Here is a 22504-nt window from a genome sequence, read left to right as displayed (position 1 = left end):
TAGTCATCACTCATTGCCTTTCTTATAGCATTGATTTTTTTAATCGATCAGTGCCTGTTTATTCCCAGAAACAAATGCAGATTCTTTTTCTGTTTTTTTTTGTTTCCTTGATTGAACATACGAAAAGTAACAGCTTGAAGGCTTTTCAACATATGATGCTCTCACAATAAACAATGACAAGATGTTATGACATGTTGGGTGTTAGGGACAGAGGAGCTCTCAGTTTAGGCTGGGTTCTAACATGGAATGGTGATAAGAATTTGTTGCCTGTGTAGTTTAATTTTTGTAACTGCAGTTCCAATGATAGTTGATCAATCAGCTGATGTGAGTAGCTATTCATTTACAAATGTTTCTGCTATTTACATTGAAGTGTCACCATACCACCTATGTTCCTTCAGAAGCTGTTCTTTCATGATTCCATCCCACTCTGTGGTCAGTGATTAACCTGCTGCATGGTTGGGCTTTATGTGAGGTGCTGGCAGCAGAAATCCTGGATGGTCCTGGCAGAGTCATAGAAGTCTACAGCATGAAAACAAGCCCTTCAGCCCAACTAGTCCATGCTGCCCAGTTTTCACAATTTAAACTAGTCCCATTTGCCTGGGTTTAGTCCATACTCCATCTATCCCATCCATGTACCTGTCTAAATGTTTCTTAAATAACAAAATTATACTCACTTCCTGCATTAACTCTGACAGCCAGTTCCAGACACTCACCAATCTCTTTTAAAAAATGTCCCTTTGGACCCTTTTGTATCTCTCTCCTCTCACTTTAAACCTATGTCCTCTAGTTTCCCCTACAGTGGGGATAAGCTGTCTGCTATCGACCTTATCTATGTCTCTCATGATTTTCTGATGAAGGACTTATGCCCGAAACATTCTCCTGCTCCTTGGATGCTGCCTGACCTGATGTGCTTTTCCAACACTACACTCTCATCTCCAGCATCTGCAGTCCTCACTTTCTCCCCCTCATGATTTTGTACACATCTATAAGGTCACCCCTCAGTCTCCTGCGTTCTGAGGAAAAAAGTCCCAGCCTATCCAACACAAACTTTCCAGTTCAAATAGTATCCTAGTAAATCTTTTCTGCACTTTTTCTTGTTTAATAATATCCTTTCCACAGTAGGGCGACCAGAAATGCATGCAGTATTCCAAATGTGGCCACTAGTTCTGTCCATGGGAGTATGCAATAGCACAAGGACAGTGCAAACATAATGAGATGAGCAGTGGATATTTGCGTAAGATAACTTGCCAGTGCTCACAAAGAGAAGCCTCCATGAAGTTCCTCAAAATTGGTACTTGGGCTAGAACCATACTCTAGTTCTGTACTTTACATAGACTAAAACAACAACAGTATTTGTAACTCATTTTATATGACACACCATCGAGAAATTTGTACAAAGTGATAAATTGCTAGATAAGTTCAAGAATATCCTTGCCCCTTCTGTATATCTAATAATTGAAATAAAAATGAGAATCTTTACCATGCAGCAATATTGAACTGAATTTCAATAGCCTTTGCCAAAATTTGACTAATGCTTAGTCATTGTGCATTACAGGAATATGTGGCATATAGTCACACGGGCCGTATTATACCTGCCATCTGGTTCCGATATGACCTTAGCCCAATCACTGTCAAATATATTGAACGACAACAGCCATTATACAGGTTTATTACAACAGTGAGTAAACATTTGTTAATTATGATTCTATGAATGCTTGTTAGTACAACATACAGTATCAATCAAAGTATGTAACATAATATAAAAGCAATTATGGCAAAGTTTAAAGTCAACATTCTGATAGTGTGTGTTTGAGATTAATTGCACTTTTAAATTAATGAACTATGTATGGATATTTCAAAATTTTCCAGTGTGCTAATGGTTATTCTGTGGGTTAATTATTAATGACCTTTGTGGTTTTCCAGTGCAGCATTTAAGGACTTAAAGATGGGTATTTCCCATGTCTCAAAGATTCTTAGTATGGATTTTTCTCCAGCTTTATGACTGACTGACTCATTGTTTTTGGAATCCTTTTACCCCAGTACAGTTTGTTTTCAAAGCTGCATAGAAAGCCATTCTAAATTTTCAGATTTCTCATTGGGTACAGTGAATTGTGGATAATAGAATCAAGCAAGAGACTCTGTAAAATTGGCATCTTGCACTTTGATACTTGAATAATTTGAAGTTTTGGTGCAGTACATTCAATGTTTGCCTTTCATAAACATGTCTTGGAATTAAATCCTGCCGAGAGTGATGGAAGAAAAATCTTTCTGTTGGCTAAATCATTTCATGTCAAAAGAGTTTGAACAATACACTTGATATTCAGCAAAATACTATCTCAAATTTTGAAGTGTATTGTCTCAGAAGCCTGCTTCACTGCAGGAGAATCATTGCAGTATTTATGTAGATGCTGAGTTTAGTGAAAATTTTACTTAGAGTCATAGAGTTGTACAGCACAGAAACACACCCTTTGGTCCAATTTGTCCATGCTGGCCAGATAGCAAAATTAATCCAGACCCATATCTTCTAATGCTTTCATGTTCATGTACAGGTGCCCTTTGAATGTTGTAATTTTACCAGGTTCCACCACTTCCTCTGGTTGCTCATTCCATGCTGTCACCACATGTGAACAAGTTGCTCCTTAGATCCCTTTTAAATATTTTCCTCCTCATCTTAAACCTATGCTGTCTGCTTTTGGACTTCCACACCCTGAGGAAAAGACCTTGTTGATTTACCCTGTCTATGCCCCTCATGATTTTCTAAACCCACATCATGTCACCCCTGAGCCTCCGATTCTCCAGGGAAAATAGCTCCAGCTTGTTCAGCCTCTCCCTATAGCTCAAATCCTCCAACCCTGGCAACATCCTTCTAAATCTTTTCTGCACCCTTGCAAGTTTAACAACATCTTTCCTATAGGAGGGAGACCAGAACTGAACACCATATTCAAAAAGTGGCCTAACCTCTCATCTAACTAAGCTATAACTATATCTTTCAGTGATTATTTCTGATACCTGAGACTAGAATATTGCTACTGAGAGTGGGCGGCACAGTGGCTCAGTGGTTAGCACTGCTGTCTCACAGCGCCGGAGACCCGGGTTCAATTCCCGCCTCAGGCGACTGACTATGTGGAGTTTGCACGTTCTCCCCGTGTCTGCGTGGGTTTCCTCCAGGTGCTCCGGTTTCCTCCCACAGTCCAAAGATGCGCAGGTCAGGTGAATTGGCCATGCTAAATTGCCCCTAGTGTTAGATAAGGGGTAAATGTAGGGGTATGGGTGGGTTGTGCTTTGGCGGGTTGGTGTGGACTTGTTTGGCCGAAGGGCCTGTTTCCACACTGTAAGTAATCTAATAGGGCGGCACGGTGGCACAGTGGTTAGCACTGCTGCCTCACAGCGCCAGAGACCCGGGTTCATTTCCCGCCTCAGGCGACTCTGTGTGGAGTTTGCACGTTCTCCCTGTGTCTTCGTGGGTTTCCTCTGGGTGCTCCGGTTTCCTCCCACAGTCCAAAAATGTGCAGGTTAGATGGATTGGCCATGCTAAATTGCCCGTAGTGCAAGGTGAAAGGGGTAAATGTAGGGGAATGGGTCTGGGTGGGTTGCGCTTCGGCGGGTCGGTGTGGACTTGTTGGGCCGAAGGGCCTGTTTCCACACTGTAAGTAATCTAATCTGAGTTGCAAGCATTGGGAATTTAATAGCTTTGTAGACATGCCATGGTTTAACCTACCTGGGTACATACAGTTTTTGCTCTGGGAATACATGTGTGGAATGTCATCTAGCCAGCTGATCCTCGGAAACAGAACCATTGCCAGAAGGGTGAATGAGGGCTGAGGCAGGCTGTTTAAATGGTCAGCTTCTATTCTCTGAGACTTTGTTCCATTTGTAATAATTGTCCCTCTAAACTTGCTGCTCATGACCCATCCAACCACTTCCCATGGCCTTCATGTCAATGCTTATACCATCCTCTCAGCCACACACATGTCCTCTTGCACCTTCTTTGTCTGCTCAATGCCAATTCATGTCCCATCCTTGCTCATTCATCCGGTGTGCACCATGTCAATAACTAACGACCCATGTAATAACAATAGCAAGTGGTGAACTGCTGAGGGGAAAAAGACACCCGTTCAGAAATATTCTTAAATAAGAAACTTGTTTTTTGCACAACCATTTGAAAGTGTCAATTAGTCAAATCATTAAAAATTCAATAACCAATAAAATAACAGAAACATCAGCACTTCACCCCTCTTAATCATGTCCCAATAAACATTGAGACAAAAGCGAGTACAGAAAGGACAACTTATCATAACTGCTTACAGATGTCAATCAAAGTAATGAAAAATGGCTTTGCTTGTAAAAGTACAGACCCTTTGCTGAGCTGATGGTTATTGACTGGCCTCTCACTCAAACATGCATCAATACTGTGACCATGAGACCAGCTAATGGGGAAGGGGACACAACAAAAAGGAAATGAAGGGTTCACAGTACTAGGGACTCAGGTTTGATTCCACCCTTGGGTGACTGTCTGTGTGGAGTTTACAAATTCTCTCTGTGTCTGCATTGGTTTCCTCTGGGTGTTCTGTTTCCTCCCACTGCCCAAAGATATGTCGGTTAGATGGATTAGCCATGGGAAATTGTGAAGACGTGGGTGTACTATACCTTTTAAGGGAGCTAAAAGCAACACAACTATCCAACAGAACCAAGTGTTCTGAAAACAAAATAATGTAACATTTGGTCAAACAACTCGATTAGCTGGTTGCCTGGGAATGACAAAACAGGTTTGAATTAAGCCAATCAGTTTAATGTATACTCCGAAAAATATGCTAACTCCAATCCAGTTTCAATTTAGTATATTGACCATCTTAAAAGCCAATGACACAATTTGTTGCTTTGGGGGTATAAGACTGGGGAAAATTGAACAGTTGAGAAGAGAACTGCCGGGCTACCAGCATGTAAAAACTGTCTGAAAAATAGCTCTTTTAAAGGTACCTTTATTGATCAGTAATCTATGAAGCAGAATCTCCAAGACGAAGAAAAGAAGACAGGAATAAAGAGAAAACTGAAAGCTGCCTGGTTTTTAGATAAGAAGTTTTGTTTTGTAAATCTTAATTGGGGGTTTTATCAGACTAGTATTTTAGAGGGGAAGGTAAAAGATAGTTTACAGGAAGGAGTTGTAAATAGTTGTTAGTTAATTATTCTCTGTTATACTTTAAGAAATAAAGTTGTTAATTTTTACTTTAAATAGTTCTTGGCCTCTCGAATTTTCACAGATTACTGCATGGGATAAATCTTTTCTGTGTTGTTGCTTTAAATTAAGCAGGGGTATTTACTCCGTGTCGTAACAGAAATACAGAGATGGGGTGGGATGCAAAGATGTGGTAAGTGTGACAGCCGGAAAATGAGGAATGATTAACAGGCCTCAGGAAAAGCAAATAATGGCAACGCTTGAGCTCAGGAACTGATATTGGTGAAGCTCAGCTGGTAATGCCACCTCAATAATCCTGTGAGACTTGGCGCTCTCCTGCTAATTTCCTGTCACGAGGCAGTCTGCCTGTTCTCTGCTGAAGGGCTAGAGTGACCGTAAACCTTATCTGTCAGGCTGTATTATTATTACGCTGCTTGGTGGATTAATGAGATCCACACAGGCCTGCAGATTAAGCTCTCATTTGGTCTCAATGTTGGGGTCCCACAGTCCATAGGTGAAGAGCGAGGAACAGTTTAATGTGGAAATTCTAAAGTGAAGGACTAACTTCAGTGGGATGAAAGGGATCTTACCAGGATAAAATGGAGCCAAAGTTCCACAGGGAAAACGGTAATAGAACAGTGGGTGGTTTTTAAGGAATAAGTCTTTCTGGTACAGGCTAGGTATGTCAACAAGCGGAATAAGCAGGAAGACCAAATCCAGGGTTTGTTGGATGATAATGGAGATAAATGATACAAATGAAATAAAAATAAAAGAATGTGGGGATATATCTTGGGTGAATTCCTCAGGAGAAACAGGCCAAATACAGTCAGTTGAGAGGGGAAGTGAAGAGGAAAATAAGACTGACAAAAAGACAGTTAACATTGAACGGGACCCCAAAATCATCATCTGGCATGTAAGTGCAGTTGGTTCTGCTATAATGTGGTAATTCTATTCTCATGCAATTCTGTGTTATAAGAAAATCATGTGTTAGCAGCACCACTTAAATGAATGGGTAGAATTGTGTTCTAACCAATACACACTTTAAAAGTTTGCCCTTGAGAAATAGTGTTCCCAATTTGTCAAATTCACGTTAACGAAACATGCGTTACAGCAGAATGACCTGTAGTAAACAAATAGCAAAAGGAGAGGAAAAGCCTATTCAAGCATATAATACGTTATCTGTCCTGGAGGCATAAGGCAAAACTTAAATTGAAGGGTAGTTTAAGGGTACTTCATAAACACTTCGATCAGTGTTTACTAGTGGAAGCTGCAGACAAATCATTGATAGAAGGTGAGATGGCAGAATGAAAATTAAGATGCAGGAATATTGGAAAATCTGGATAAATTGCTTGATCTGAATGATGTAGATTCCAGATTGCTAAGTGAAAGGTGGGCTGGTGATATGAAAGGTTTGGCCATAATTTTTCAATCTTCCCTACTACAGAGGATCGGAGAGTGGCAAATGTGAAACCCTACTTCAAGAAAAGATGTAAGGAAATTCCTAGCAAAGACTAGCCAGCTAATTTAACATCATTAGTAATTTAGAAATGACAATTAGGAAAGATCAGTCTGTACTTGGAGAAATGTCTGAGTTAATTCATCAGAGTGGCATTGATTTGTAAACTCAAACTGTTTGAATGTAATGTAATTTTTTTGATGAAGTAACGGAGAAGGTTGATGATGGAAGTGCAAAATATGTTGTCTTTTTTTTAAGAGCTTTTGACAAAGTAATGCACTAAGGACTGCTGAGTAAAATTGAGGCTCATTACATTAACCCCAGGACCTGATCAGATGTACCTTAGAAATCTGTGGGAAGCTAGGGATGTAATTGGGTCCACTGCTGAGACATTTGTATCATTGATAGTCATCGGTGAGGTACTGGAAGACTAGCAGTTGGCTAACATAGTGTCATTACTAAGGAAAAATTGTAAGGAAAAACCAGGGAACTATACACCGATGAGCCTGATATCGGTGGTGGGTAAGTTGTTGGAGGGAATCCTGAGAGACAAGATTTACATGCATTTGGAAAGACAAGGACTGATTACGGATAGTGCATGGGTCATCATGTTTCACAAACTTAATTGAGGTATTTGAAAAAGTAACAAAGAGGATTGATGAGGTCAGAGCGGTGGACGTGATCTACATGGAGTCTAGATTAGAGTGGTGCTGGAAAAGCACAGCAGGTCAGGCAGCAGCCGAGGAGCAGGAAAATTCGGGCAAAAGCCCTTCATGTGATCTACATGGACTTCAGTAAGGCATTCAACAAGGTTTGTCATGGTAGACTGGTTAGACAGGGAGAAGTAGCCATTTGGATACATTGGCTTGAAGGCAGAAGACAAGAGGGGTGGTGGTGGATTGTTTTTCAGACTGGAGGTCTGTGACCAGTGGTGTACTACAAGGATTGGTGCTGGGTCCACTGCTTTTTGTCATTTATATAAATTATTTGGATGTGAACGTAGGATGCAGAGTTAGCAAGTTTGCAGGTGACACCAAAATTGGAGGTGTAGTGGACAGTGAAAAAGGTTATCTCAGGGCACAACGGGATCTTGATCAGATGGGCCAATGAGCTGAGGAGTGGCAGATGGACTTTAGATAAATGTGAGGTGCTGCATTTTTTGGAAAAGCAAATCTTAGCAGGACTTATACACTTAATGGTAAGGTCCTGGGGAGTGTTGCTGAACAAAGAGACCGTGGAGTGCAGGTTCATAGCTCCTTGAAAGTAGAGTTGGGTGGTAGATAATACAGTGAAGATGATGTTTGGTGAGGTCAGAGCATTGAGTACAGGAGTTGGGAGGTCATATTGTAGCTGTACAGGACATTGGTTAGGCCACTGTTGGAATATCGTGTGCAATTCTGGTCTCCCTCCCATTGGAAGGAGATTGTGAAACTTGAAAGGGTTCACAAAAGATTTACAAGGATGTTGCTCGGGTTGAAGGATTTGAGCTACAGGGAGAGGCTGAATAGGCCGGGGCTGTTTTCCCTGGAGCGTCAGAGGCTGAGGTGTGACCTTATAGAAGTTTATAAAATCATGCGGGGCATGGATAGGATAAATAGATAAAGCCTTTTCCCTGGGGTGGGGGGAGTCCAGAACTAGAGGGCATAGGTTTATGGTGAGAGGGGAAAGATTTAAAAAGGATCTAAGGGGCAACATTTTCATGCAGAGCATGGTGTGTGTACAGAATGAGCTGCCAGAGGAACTGGTGGAGGCTGGTGCAATCAGAATATATAAAAAGAATTTGGACAGATATATGAATAGGAAGGGTTTAGAGGGATATGGGTCAAGTGCTGGCAAATGGATTTAGATGAGTTCATGATATCAGGTCGGCATGGATGAACTGGATTGAAGGGTCCATTTCCATGCTGAAAGTCTCTATGACTCTATTAAAGATAGGTCAGTGTGAACTCCAGTTTGGGGGACAAAAAAGCTTAAGGGCAGAAAGCAGAGTGTTAAATTAAATTGCTGCTTTTTCAGACTTGAGGATAATAAATCTATAAAATGTTTCAAACTTTGCTCATTATTAAGCTGTAAGGTGTGGCAAACGATAGGATGATGCTAATCTACTACAATAGGATAAAGATTGATTAGCAGAACGAAAAGAGTCAGATGATGTCTTTTAGTGAAAGGGATTGATGCTTTAATTCATACACTTAATGGTTCAGTACAAAAGGGTTATGACATAATAGAGGAATCTGGGCTTTTGGTTCACAGATCTTGGAAGACGACAAGATGTATTTAGAGAGTCACTAATCAAATATGGAATTTTGGCCTTTCCAAACCAAAGTCTTGTGGTGGTATTGTGTTGCTATGGTTGGTGTCTGTGCCTCTGAACAGAAGCACCATGCTCAAATTGCAAATCGATAGCCAAGGAAGGTGCATTCATTAACATCGTGAAGTAAGGTGGATATCAACTTTAAATCCTTTCAAATGCACCAGTGGCAGGTAGTAAAAGCAGGACAGATTCCTGGTCAACCACATGATGGAAAGAAATTGAGCCTTCTATTGGCAGTGTTTCTAGCTCCAAGCTACAGCTGGCAGAGCAACTTTTGTCTTCTGAGTGGCTAGGGCAGTTGGTTCAGGTGAGACCAGACTAACTAGTGTGAATCAAATTAGTGCCAACAGTATAGCCTTGTTCTGCGGTCTGACTGGGTTTTTTCTCCATCCTTGCTCCCTGCCCTACCTTGAGGGCTGAGGCACTATTGGTTACATCTGTTTTCAGGCAGAGGACATAAAAGGAAGCAGTAAAGGTATTTATACAACAACAATGAAGTAAAATTCTGATTATATCACAACTGTAATAGTGCATGTAGAGCTGGTCACCACGTGGTAAGATCCTTATGGTGTGCAGAAGAGATTTTTCAGAATGAGTTCAGAGATGGCAGATTCTAGTTACAGTGGTACAAGGTTTAGTTAGAGAAGGAAGCTAGGGCTGTTCTTCCTGGAGCTAAGGAGATCGAGGGGAGAAATATTCAAACTGTACAAAATTATGTTCTGTTTCGATAAGATAGACCAAGAAAACAATTCCTATTAGCTAGTGGTGGAAGGACCGGGTGTCCACAGATCTAAAGTTTTTGGCAGGAGGCGCAGGTGGGATGTGAGGAATAAATTATTTATTAATCAAGTATTATTGTAGTGGAATTCACTTATGAGGTGGAAATAGAAATGATAATTTGATATCAGAAGGAAATTAGATGGGCATCTGGGGAAAACAAGCTTAAAAGGCAATGGCAATAGAGCAGGAGAATTGGTCTGACGGGCTTGCTCGACATGGAGCTCAATGGACCGCATCATCCCTCTTTGTGCTTTCATGATCTCAGTTTCAGAGGAATGGTGATGGCAAATTTTACAGTTTCTGCCATAACTACTGGTGTGGCATTGAGGCCTATACATTTGGAATAGAGTATTGTAATAGTGTGTTCAGAAATCTTCAGTTCTGAATACACTGCTAGTTATTTTAGGTTCTAATCCAGTGATTTCATTTTTGTTCATTGCAGATACTGCTAAGCTCAATGTTAAATAGATCCATTCTTTGAGTTTTTTGTATAGACGTATCTACGAGTTGACTTCAAATCTGTATGTTATGCATATCACCCAACAAATGTATAGCCACTTTAAACTAGAATTATGGTTTAATCAAAAGTTTTAGTAATTTTGTAACGTACCTCTGTTTTGCTCAAGCTTTCTTCTAATTGTGATGTAATCAAACAATTCCAGAAAATGAAAATGAGTGATCCAATCTTCAATTTTATAGTTGCCTTGTATGGTTGTTACTTGCTTTCAGAGGATTAGAAAGTACTTCAAAAGAAGCCTGTTAATTAAAATTATTTATTTTGGACTTGGAAATTGTTCAAGCTATCAATTCCTTTTGTCCTTTTTATTTTTGACTGTCTGTACTTAAGTGGCCAAATGAAGTACTATTGCATTGTTGTACTGTAAACTCACTGAGAAACCAGATGGAGCTACTAATATTGCTGAGAAAGTGTGCTGGAGTGGTTGGTGGTGGATAGCATCATACTGCAGATACTAAGCAAATGGATTTGCAACCTGCATATGTCACACGTGTTTTAAGTGACCTCTGTTCATTGGAGCAGTAACTTTGCAGTAACTTGGAGCTTAAATGTTGTTTGGGAAGTACTTTGTAACTTGCTGTCGCTGTTATATCAGTACAAGTCTATGACCTGCAGATCATTTTAAAAACTTACCAAAGTAACCTCAGCTCAAATGTTTCTGAGTTGCCTTGTCACATTCTTGTCGTTTCAGCAGGTCAGTTTCAAAAATGTATGGATCATGTGCTTGATTGGTCATTTTGGTTCTCCACTTAGAGTTCCAGTCGGTTATCATGTGGAACTTTCAGAGGAGGGACAGAGATGACCTTTTGATGTAAATTGAAACTGAGCACTGTATTTATGGATTGGAAGAGATTCCAAAAGCTGAGAACCAAGCCCTTGATAAGAATGGTTATACTTGAGGAAGTGACCAGGATCTCTGATATATATCTGGTGAAGCTGTAGGACATTTATAATTCTGAATTTGATGCAGCTGTCTGACTAAATTTAAGAGTAGAAGTATGGAATAAGACGACAATATAGATTGATGATTAAGATTTCTATAGAATGCTGTACTTCTGATTTGAATACTGTAAGTCGAAGGACATCATTCTTATAGGACAAATTTAGCTGATGGTGCTAATCGTGAGGATTTGCATCATTGTTGCCATGGTAGCCTGTGAATCATCGTAGTGCACTGAAAGCTGTCCAGGGCTGTTTCTAGGGAGATTATCTGCTGGATAGCAGATGGTGTATTGTTTATAGAGTAGGCATTGGGATGAAGCGGGAGCTTTTACACCTACGCAGTAAATATATGCTCACCAATTACAGTAGGTGGCAAATTTAATTTCATAAATTATTAAAAGTTAAACTTGCAAGTGTTCATATACTTTGAAAAACTCCTCCCTTGATATGATTTTAAAATAATGCATATTCATCTGAACCATGTGATCTTACCCGAACTTCTGTCAGATATAGAATAGAGATTAATCGTAGTGTAAACACCATGAATCACTGAGTAGGCTTAAATGCAAATAGATTACATTGTAATATATAATGCAGTTTCCATTTTCATTAGTTCATCCCTTGGACACTTAGGATTGCATTCTAATGCAGAACATGGTTTAATTATTTTGTATAAAAATAAAGTTTCAGTCGCAACTTAAGAGAATGCAAGTTCTAAATTAACATTCATCAGATGATAACTGAGCTGGCCAGTTAGCTGCCCCCACCCTGGTCATTTTCACAGGCAGGTAGTTAAATTGAAGCAATTAAAAGACACTTAAGTACTAATTGAATTTTCCTGTCTGCTGTGTCTGTAATGTGAGCAGTGAAAGATGGGACCAACTGGTGACAGGTTGGGACCTGCCCACGATCTCTGTGCCAGGATCTCAATCCTAAAACAAAAATCCTCCCTTTCATGTTCAGAATGGCAGGAAACTGGTGGTCGAAGATTCAGTGACATGTTACATTCTGCATACTGATGCTCAATGCACTGCTGCAAACTTTCCACATCCATGTAATTTCCAGTCCCGCTGAACATGGAATTTGCATAATCAAAAATCTCAAACAATCTAAATTTGCCTCAGTGGGTACAAAAATGTCTTCTGCAGCTCACTTTAATAACTACTCTAATATTCTAGTACCACCTTGCTGAGCTGTAAGCTTTTATTTTTATCCCCAAAATGGTGTGTGTGTGGAATAAAATCCTAGTTTTGGCAGTTATTGTCAAAAAATATTAAGGGAGTACTGTACAACTATTATGTGACTGAAGAATATTAAATTTGCGGACAAATTACAACCTATACTGTTGATGGACTTTCATATTAATCATGAATAGCTACCATGAGATTTATTTTCTATTCAAAGTAAAATAAAAATGGGATTTGTGCAGAATGCACACAAATGCTGGAGAAGTGAAGAGTAAACTATTCTCACTTGATTCTCAGTTTGTGCACTTAGAAGTTTTTTGTGATGGACCGAAGTACAGGACAGGGAGAATGACAGGTGTCTTCTGAGGATAACGATCAGGATATTGAGCAGGAGGAGCATCACCACTTGCATAATGTGGCGAAACGTTGTCAGGCACATGAAGTTGGACAGTACTTAACTGACTCCCAGTCCCAATAGATGTGAGCTGGGTGCACTGATCACTCAGTGACTGTAAATGTTTTGCTGCTTGGAAGGCAAGTAGTCTCTGTCATTTACAGAGGCATGTGCAACTTCAGTTTGGATGCTTCTTGCTTTGTTTTTGCTATTGATGCGAAGAAGTGATTTTAATGCGATGCACCCACATTGTGCAATTGGAAAATGTTATGCTATCTTAGGTGTTGGGGAAAGAGTAGCACTTCCTTCCAGAGGGTTCTAGTTAAGTAACTTGTATGTTTGTTCTTAAAAAGCAATACATTTACAAATGTGCAGTTGTCTTTGCAATGTGCCCTCAGAAGCATTTGTTTCTCATTCCCCTCCAACAATGTGTACTGTGCAGGGTGACTCCTGGCTATTTCCTCATGCTATTCTCTGCAACTTGTCTCATGTCTGCATAGCATGAGGAAATTCGCTTGGCTCATGGAGAGAAGCCCTTCACAAAATACTCCAAAATTGATATATAGCTGATTTCTGGTAAAAGTCATTTCAGATCTGAGACAAAGTGGAAGGGTGAAGGTTAAATATTTTATTGAGTTCACTGGAAAGGAATTATAACGGGGGTGCTGCCTACAATTTTCATCACTGCTTTGTGTTAGTTTAAGATGAATAACAGAATATCTTTCTTCATTCTATCAGTAATTTTGACATTTTTTGTTATTCTTTCATGCAATGTGAGCTTCTCTGGCAAGACCAGCATTTGTTGCGCTTGAGGTGGTGGTGGGAAATCTTCTTGAATTACTGTAGTATTGGCAGTTTAAGTGCATCCACAGTCCTTTTGGGAAGGGATTTCTAGGTTTTTGATCATGAGAGTGAAAGGACAGTGACATAATTCCAAGTCGAAGAACCTGCTGCTGGTGGTGTTCCAATGGTTGTCTGTTGTCCTTGTCCTTCTAGACAGTTTGGAGGGCATTGCCAAAAGAGACATGGCATCTTATATGTGGCACATATACTGCCAGTATGTGTCAATGGTGGACAGAATAAATGTTCAAGATGGTGGATGGGCTGCAGATTCAAGTGTCCAGGATGGTGTTGAGCTGCTTGAGTGTTGTTGGAGATGCAGACTTCCAGGCAAGCAGATAATATTCAGCCACACTCCTGAATTGTGTTTTGTGGATGGTGGACAGGTTTTGAGGGCTTGGGAGGCAAGTTAAGAATTTCTCACCTCTGATCTGTTCTTGTTGCCACTGTATTTAAATGCCTGATACAGTTAAGAGTTTGATTAGTATTGACCACTAAGGGGATTTCGCAATAGTAATGCCACTACGCTTTAGAGGAGTTGGTTACATTCCCACTTTTTACAGATGGCTATTACCTGACACTTGTTTTCGAAGAGAGTAGAAATGTTGATCGCCTGTGTTGTTTGTCCTTCAATACAGAGAGCTGTAGGAGATCAAGTTTGGACTTTTCTGTACTCCTAATCTACAAATAGATGGGGTCATGAAAGCAATGTTAAGTGAGACTTCAATCTTAAGCTATAGCACACCATTTTCAGGGAAAGAAAAATACTGGTCAGGAGTGTATTTGATTAATTGATGTTCATCAGTATGGTATTCTTTGTTATTTTCTATATGGTGATGTAGATGAAATTTATAAAGATTTATGTATTGTAATTTGGGTGTTTGAGTAAGTAACATGTAGATTTTTGTCTGTCTGAAGTTAATTATTACTTAAGTATTTCTGTAGCCATAATGATTTGTTTTAAAATAATTTTTTAAGGCCTTGTTTTAGAATTAATGTTTTTTGGTGCAGTACTAATGGACTTTGTTTGTGACCCAACAAGATCTTAAGGGTTCTTAGATATTTCTTGAATTTGTTCTTATTTAGGTTTGGAGTGGGGTGGGGGGGCAACACCGGTAGATTAGAGTTTTTTTTTTCAGACTTACTGTACTTTTAGGCAGTCCTGTGAAGTCCTTTTGATGAAGATGTTTGGATAGTGGTGTTCCTAAGAAGAAAAGGACATGTGAAACTAGATGAAATAGCAGCACAGAGGCCAGTGTCCCATCACCAAGTCACCCTTTATTTACATGCACACAGGACGTTGGCTGCAGCCAGCCAGCTCGGTGTCAGTTCCTGAGGTGAGGAGAGTCTGAATCCCTTATTTATTGTATTGGTCAGGTAGCACTCTGGGTCCAGGTTAACAATCTCAATCAAGCATCTAATAATCAATAAGATACAACTGGTTCCAAACTAGATTACCTAAATTAAAGAGTTAGTGTCAAACCTAAACCAGAAGTGATGGAATAAAACTCTGAAAAAGATACTTAAAGCTAATTATGTTTAATATATAGTCGTTCCAGGAGAAAGTTATCTCTGGTTTCAGTATTTTTGGGCTTAATGGAATTGTACTTTCTTTGAATTTATGTCACAAGTTTAGTTTATTATACTTTATCACTTTTTTGTTTATAAGCTTCTATTTTACTGTTTAAACAAAATCTGAAGAATTGAGTGTTTCTTTTTCAGTGAGAAACAACTTTGTTAAAACCAAAGCATCAAAATATGGTCTGGCAAACCAGGTTTCTATCTGGGATCAGACTTATCCAGTAACGACATGAACTGAGATTATAACATTTTGTTGGGAGATTTGTTACAAAGTATGTTATAATTCATTGTAACCCACCGGCAGGTATGCAGACATTGGTATTGGCAAAATACTCAAATTTGTACTGGTCTTCCTGTTGCTTTCCTACATCCCCTGATAGATCTGTAATTTTAAGAGCTTTAGGGAATGTAGGTGAGGCTTAGGTGATTCACATGCCCTTATCTTGATTGAAACCCTATCTTGCCATTCTGCAATTTTTCGACAAGAGGAGTTATGGGATGTGGCAGATTGAGGAGTGGCCCAGCAGATCACCTTGCTTGAGCCACAGGAGAGAAATGGGGGTTCACTAACTCCTTTCCACATCAGGCATATCCTGATGCTTCTCAGATGCTACTTCCTTGCTTGGCATTGTTATCCTTGCTCCTGGATCTCCCTTCACTCTCCCTGTAACCATACCTTCATGACCCTGACAGTTCTGACTTAGACTAGTGGGACTACTTGTCGTCTGGCAGGGGCCACCACTTGAGTAGTAACGAGCTACAGTGATCAGTGGAAATGTGTTTTGTTGGCTCTTCATGAGGTGTATTGTCTCTTATTTTATTTAATCTTCACTCTCAAATTCAGCCTTGTTTCTGTGGTGTTTGAGCAGTATGCCTTTTGGGAGAGAGGTGATATCTGAGATCACTTTGTAAAGAGTATATTCACTTGTCTTTAACTTGATGTATATGGCAGTTTTGGATTAGAGTACATTCTTGATTCAGTAATATTGTTTGGTTCAAGATGCACAAATCCATTTAATTTCTGGCATCCAGTTGTTTTGGGGAAATGCTAATTTTGAGTTGTCCTTATAAAATATCATGTCTGTTAATGTTGTGCAGAGAAATATTAGTATTTTGAAATTGCATAATCTGATCAATAACATTTTTCACCCCCAGATTTGTGCAATCATTGGAGGAACATTTACAGTTGCTGGGATCATAGACTCTTGCATTTTTACAGCATCTGAAGCCTGGAAGAAGATTCAACTGGGCAAAATACACTAGCAACAATGTATGCAATTACTGAGCCAGTCCAGTATGCAAGTAATTGATTTAAAATGAATTGAGATTTTTATTTAAACTGGACTACCAACCAGAGTCATTCAAAGTTACAGCTAGATTTTGGGTAATTCTGTTTCATTCTGTAGTCATTAAGAAGTGAAATCTGTTGCGCAGGAAGTTTGAATATCTAAATTGCAAATATTTTTGAATGACAAAAATAACTTCTGCACGCCTGTCTTTAATAAGATTACATTATTTTCTGACGTAAATTGGTAACATTGTTGAAAAAAAAATCTAAAGCTGAAAGTTGTTGAGAAAAATAGAATTTGCCTTTCCTGATCTTAAAGCTTACAGAAAAGTGGACAATGAAGAGACACCTTTTTGTTTTGTTTTACATTTTTATGCAACATGACTAAAGTTAGATTTGTTTAGTTCTTTTAACCAAGTTCAACGTGCCACTTAACAGATCGATTTGGATATCACTTTTTTTGTTATATGTATCATCTTTCGTCTGTGTCTTCCTTTGGCCCGACATATCTGTGCTGACCATGATGCTATTTTAAACTAATCCCATCTGCCTGCACATGGTCCGTATCCCTCTATTCCCTGCCAGTTCATGTGCCTAGCTAAATGTCTCTCAAACTGTGCTATCATATGTTTCCACCACCTCCCCTGGCAGTATTTTCCAGAAGGGATCAGAAGTTTAATTTGCATTTTTTTGTCTTACTGTCTGTATGTATAACACACATGCATATTTTGAAGGGTATGTTGGTAGTTTTGTTTTAAAGAACACTTGCACATAAATTTTGAGACTGCTTTTTGAGGGCTATAATCAGAGCTTAAAGTTAAAAATTAGGATCTATATTTATATTGGTATGCCATTTGGTCCATAGATATTTACTTGTACTTTAATGTATTCAAACTTCTTTGAATACGAATAACCTCCATGCTGGAATTTTAGATAACTCTAAGCAATTACTTGATGGGTTTAAAAAAGCTGTATTTATCTGAAGTGAATCATCAAACAGAAATTAATGCTTTTTTCTCCCTTATGGTTAGTGAAAATACAGTGACACTCAAACTTTCAAGGTGCAGCTATAATAATGATATGTAAACCTTCTGTTTCAGTTATTGTTAATTCCGTAGATACTTAGCTGATAGAAAACCAGTTATAATGTACTAAAATTGAAACAAATTGCTTGAGAAAACTGTTGAAAATTGTATCTTTCTGGTGGAATAGATGAACAGTGATATTAAATATTTTTCTCCAATACATAGTGCCAAATGTCTTGAAAAGCAGTATGATTCCATCATCTAAATTATTTTTAAAGTTTATAATGAAGTCATTTAAAACACAATATTGGGTGCTCCAGAATTATGAAGAAGCAAATATAATTCAGTAAACATTTGTGCAGTAAAAATTTAAAGCAGGATCATATAAAAAAAAATTGTTCAGTATTTTGCGGTTTCCGATTCTCTCCAAAGTACTCAGCAATATTTTTTTTTCCCCCCACTTACTTTTGAGCATGTTTGGTTTCCAGCCTTTCTGAAAAAGGGACGGCAGTCATTTTTTGTTGTCAAAAGTAGGCTTACCAAAACAATCTGTATTTTTCACTTTTAATTGTATTGTGGTTCTAAAGGATGAGAAAACAATTTCATCTTCCAAAATGTTTCACATAGTTCCTTACTTGAGGCAAGTTTATTTGTTTTCAGTATATTATATTTGTCTATGATATGAAAGTTACTACATGAACTGTCTGGTTGCATTCTGGAAATGATGTAGATCCACATTTTAAAATAAATTCTTTTAATATTGCTGCAATGGTGCCACTTATGTCTATTCTGCATGGCAGCAATTACCATACTAGCTAGCAGTTTCCTGAAACCATGCACTGTAGCAGTAATCCTGTCAAAGTATAAAATGATGGATGTGTGTGAAGCAAGTATGGTATTATTTGCAGAATGTCTTTTCTAAAAACAACACATGATGACAACAACCTTGTTAAAACTTCTACCATCATTTTCCATCCATTTGGATTGAAAAGTGCTGTGTTTGTCATTGTTCTTAACTGAGATGAATGCATGTCTGTGTTCTTTTCAGTTGACATGTACAATATTTGTGACAGTGAAGGAGATCGAAAATTAACCAAAAAAAGCACCATCCCAATGTTGGCTGAATTCTGCAGAAATTCCACATTGAACTTGTGATGCTGAAAAAATTGTATATAATCTCCTATCTAATGAAAACTACTTGAAATATGGCATTTCCCCTTTCAATCAATAGTTAAATTGGGGGAAAAAAGTAGAATAAGGCATAAAATTAGGGTACCTCAATCTTCCCAAATGTTTCAGGCATTTCTTTGCATTATGACAGTTAATTTGTTTAAAACCTGCGATGTTTGAGTACTGCCTTTATGCAAATTAGTATGCAAACTGATCGTAATTTGGAAGATGGTGTACTTCTAGTTTTTAAAAAGAACTTTGTATATTGATCCTTCTTGTTTTGTTAAATAGAAATCATTGCAGTCAGAAGTGAGGTTAGGATATTAATCTCCCGAGACCAGAGAGAATTCTTCTGTTTGCTGGTTAAAATGTCAAATTCCCAAAAACAATTGTGTTAAAATCTAGGATTCAAAGTGCTGTGGTAACCTTGGACATGAGCATTGATGTTCCTGTGCAAATATTAGCAATAAAATCCACTTGCAACTTTTTAGTATGGGACTCCAAAGAGTTGTGTGGATTTAGCTACACTTTATGACTGCAGCTTCAATTGCTGCATTGAGTTCTTCGCAAAGGTGTATTTACCAGCACAAACTTATAGTATTGACAATCAAGGCTATCACTTTGACAAAACAACCACTGATTCTGTAGGATGCAACTTTGGCATTTTATTTTGTGGAACTTGAAGAACATGTAAGAGACTAACTGTTTTTAACCAGTTTTATTATGTTTGATTCTGCTGATATTTGCATTATTTAATTGACTGTTTAAATATGTTGCAATATCCTGATCTCTTGTGGATATAGCAATGTAGGCTGTTCAGAAATTAGTACAGGGTTTAATGTAGGCTTCAAATTAAAGGCATTGTCAGGCAGAAACGTGTCTCGCTTCAGATTTTTGTTTCTGTTTCCAGAAACTTCCAAAATTTATTGCGTTTATAGCAGTGTCCACAAAATCTGGCCCTCCTCCTCTATAAATGAATTCAAGTGTCAAAGGCCATTTTACCAGAATTAGTTTTCCTGGCATTTTTCCAAATCATCTCTATTTGCAGTGTATCATGTATTAGGGCAGGCTTTTGAAACCTGTGGGGTGCAATGCTCACTGCAGTCACCAGCGAAAAGTTTGGGTCCAGAGTTCCGACCGACTGCGAACAATAGTTGTGAATGTGGCAGCGCAAGCTTGGTGGGGAGGGAGCCAAAGGCCCATTCCTGTGCTGAATTGTTCTTTAGTCTAACTGGTTAATTCCTCAGGCCTAACTGGTGTATTGCAAATCATCATGGGAAAATTGCATGTTTAAACTTAAAAACTCCTAACACCATCCTCCTCTTATTGTAATTTTCGAGCATTGAGGTTGCACCACAATTGGAAACAAGTTGGAATGGACTGGATTAGGGATACTTGTTTTGCATTACATCAAGCCTGAAGGAATGATTTATCTTTCATTTTCTCTAATATCATCAGAATTATAATAACAAGTGCCAAACATACTACTGGTATTTTCATTAGTCTTTTATATACAATACTGTTGATCTGACCAATAATATGCAAAAAGAAACTAAGGGAGAACTGGTTCTTTTTGGGAGAGATTTGTCCTTGCAGCATGTGACATGTTCACATTGGGTAGTACATCTCTAATTTTAATTTACTTCCTGTTATTCTTTTGGATTTTCGAAATGTCAAAGATACTTTCCTGTGTGTTAGTATTTAACTTTTTGGCCTTAACTTAGATTATTTCTGGTGTACTTAACATAGCATTTTAACTTCTCCCAGAACTTTCAAGATGTACACCAGTCAGAAGGAAACGTTAGCCTCCTCTCGATCAATGGGAATTAGATGCTCTGTTAAGCAACTGACAGGATAACACTCCAGACAACTGGATTCCTCCTGGGACGGTATCATTCATTCTCTTTCTGCATTTTATCTGAAGTAATAGTCCCTCGGCAATACCAGGAAATCCGGTTTATCTCAATGCCAATTATTTAATTTCAATTAAGCAAGGATTGTTGTAAATTTCTTATTCCTAGTTCACTGCAACTATCAAAGATACCGTAAGCTTTCAGATAAGTTGCACCTTTGAATTTTTAGTTGTAAATTTCTTCAGCCAGAGAAACCAAAAGGTAAGCCACTTCTACATGGGCAGGTTATGTGTTGCAAGGACAAGCCCTAGCTGAAGGACTAGGCTCTCTCTGCTGTGCTATTCCTATGTGATTGCCTGACTTACCTGTGGTAAGAATGACAAATACAACACACAAAAATTGCATAATCCAATTTTACAAATGTATAATAATTCAGTATGTAATTGAAATGTGGCAAATAAAACTTGGTCTATTTAATTATGTTGAACGTTGTTCACATACTTGGTTATCATAATCATTGTCAGCCAAGAAATATTATAAAGGCTTTTGCAATCTTTCATTTTCTGGAGTCTCTCTGTATTCTTCATTATTTTTAATGAAGCAGGCAGCCACTTGGCTGTCCTTTGCTCACAGCAATCCAACACAACACCAGGCACAGTAAAATGCTTAAGAGACAGGCAGATCTGACAAAGCAGCTGAGAGATTCCTTAGGCGACACTATGCCAGAGCTTACTGAAGACTGTGTTGTATTTATTTAGGTGGAGGTGGTAGTGTAGTGGTAATGATACTGGACTGGTAATCCAGAAGTCTAGGCCAGTGCTTGAGGGATATGAGTTCAAAACCCAAAAGGGCAGATGTTATACATGGAATTAGGCTAATGAAGCCATTGTCAATTGTTGTAAAAGCTAATGGTTCACTAATTGCCTTACCAAAGGAAATCTATCATGCTTGCTTGTTCTGTCCTATTGTTATGAAGCAGACCAGAGTTCCTTAAAGTATGTTAGGGTCTAGGTTACCATCATAACCTTTTCTTATTTTAAAGGCAAATGTGAACTGCCGTGTTCCAGATGCAATGCAACTGGTCAAAGTACTCAACTTTAGGCAAAACACAATTTATTTAAACACTATAATTAAAATATAAACAAAAGAAAGAGGAATTTAGAATGACTTAACAAATACAGTAAATTTTACTAAATAACTGTTCCAATATAGTAACATCCCACAAATATCATCTTAGCAAAAAGGGCAAATTCAGACACAGATTCTCACAGGCAGTTCTCCAATCCAGAAGGAGAAAACATCAAGAGAAAATTCAAAGAGATTTCCAGCTAAGACACATTCCCTGAAATGTCCAACTCTGTAGAGACCCCAACAGTTTCTGATGCTACTGAGAACCCAGAACCTAGAAATCCTAATCTGAGAGAGCTGGGCTCATTCATTCTGGCTGCTTTTTTAAAAACAAAACCCAAGTCCTTCCAAGTTTTCTACTCAAGTGGTCTTGCCAGCTTGGGTACCTCTCATTCAATCTCTCTCTCAAAAGAAACCAGGACAAAATCTCTCAAACACACAGCATCATGACACTATATGTGACTCCAGATGCATAGCAATGTGGTTGATTCTTAATAGCCCCCTGAAATGGCCTAGCAGTTGTACCAAACTCTGACAAATTCTAAATGATAGCATCTGTCACTGACCTAGATACCAGAAATGATAACAGCAGACAAATCCTTATCAATTGTGTAAAGTCTGCCTTACCAACATCTGAGGTCCTGAGCCAAAAACTGGAAGGCATCTCCCACAAACTAGTCAGAGATTTAAAAAAAAAGACTGCAGATGCTAGAATCCAAAGTAGACCGGCTGGAGGCCTCAAATAACACGGCAAGCCAGGCAGTATCAGAAGGTGGAGAAGTCGACTTTTTGGGTGTAACCCTTCTTCAGGACTGGGTGGTGGTTGTAGCAGGAGCTGCAGATCAAGGGAGTTGCG

The 22504-nt window shown here is 38.7% G+C and overlaps 1 protein-coding gene across 3 annotated transcripts in view; it reads left to right on the top strand.

The window, feature by feature from the left end:
- The window catches only part of ergic1 (endoplasmic reticulum-golgi intermediate compartment 1), a 134708-nt gene that overhangs the window by 86839 nt on the left and 25365 nt on the right, over positions 1-22504 (top strand). For 2 of the 3 annotated variants that reach the window (XM_072590953.1, XM_072590951.1), the window contains exons 9-10: positions 1556-1678; positions 16340-21077. In XM_072590953.1, coding sequence (XP_072447054.1) covers positions 1556-1678; positions 16340-16447 — 231 coding nt within the window. In that variant the 3' untranslated portion in view covers positions 16448-21077. Of the gene's footprint in view, positions 1-1555; positions 1679-16339; positions 21078-22504 lie in introns of those variants that run through there. The other variant, XR_011963503.1, reaches the window with a different exon arrangement.

Source organism: Chiloscyllium punctatum, chromosome 20 (assembly GCF_047496795.1).
Source record: "Chiloscyllium punctatum isolate Juve2018m chromosome 20, sChiPun1.3, whole genome shotgun sequence".
Lineage (NCBI taxonomy): Eukaryota > Metazoa > Chordata > Chondrichthyes > Orectolobiformes > Hemiscylliidae > Chiloscyllium > Chiloscyllium punctatum.
This window is presented reverse-complemented; position numbering and strand designations above follow the sequence as displayed.